This window comes from Penaeus monodon, chromosome 25, assembly GCF_015228065.2.
Source record: "Penaeus monodon isolate SGIC_2016 chromosome 25, NSTDA_Pmon_1, whole genome shotgun sequence".
In the NCBI taxonomy this organism is placed as follows: Eukaryota; Metazoa; Arthropoda; class Malacostraca; order Decapoda; family Penaeidae; genus Penaeus; species Penaeus monodon.
In genome coordinates this window covers 33,431,272-33,431,777 of record NC_051410.1, presented here as the reverse complement: position 1 = coordinate 33,431,777, position 506 = coordinate 33,431,272, and the positions used below count along the sequence as shown (strand labels likewise).

The following is a 506-nucleotide window of genomic DNA, read 5'->3' as shown; positions in this document are numbered from 1 at the left end:
TCTGAAGTCAATCTCATAGAATCACTTAACCAGATATAATACTGATTACTGAAAATGAAAGTATGAAAATAACCTGAATACTACTATTTATTTATATATCCTTCTTTTATTTAGTCTACCTAATACAAAGACAACATGGAATGTGCTCAGTAAAAATTTTTTTACAAAATAATTAATTTGCTGAACTATTAATTAGATAAAATCTGCAAATTTAGATCTGCAATGAGTACTTCATAGCATGTAAAAAAAAAAAAAAAATCATCATTATATGAATAAAGAAAATAAATTCCCATGGGTAATTTTCCTTCCTCATACTCAATTTCAGCAAAAAGTACAGCTTTCTGCATCATTTACACATCAATTCACATTTTCTCCTTAACCTAGACTCTACACTCTACACTCTATAATCTAACTGCGTGGAAATGGTGGAACGTGCGCCAGGAGTGGTGGGACGGGAACTGAAGCCCATCGTGCTCATTGTGTCCATCTGTAACAGGGTGCAAAAG

General features: G+C 32.2%; 1 protein-coding gene across 9 annotated transcripts in view; it reads right to left on the bottom strand.

The window, feature by feature from the left end:
* LOC119589157 overlaps window positions 1-506 on the bottom strand; it is an 11,740-nt gene that overhangs the window by 647 nt on the left and 10,587 nt on the right. For 7 of the 9 annotated variants that reach the window (XM_037937736.1, XM_037937742.1, XM_037937737.1 and 4 more), the window contains one exon: window positions 7-487. The exons of the other annotated variants lie outside the window; for them this stretch is intronic. In XM_037937736.1, coding sequence (XP_037793664.1) covers window positions 395-487 — 93 coding nt within the window. In that variant the 3' untranslated portion in view covers window positions 7-394. Of the gene's footprint in view, window positions 1-6; window positions 488-506 lie in introns of those variants that run through there. 9 annotated transcript variants of the gene reach the window in all.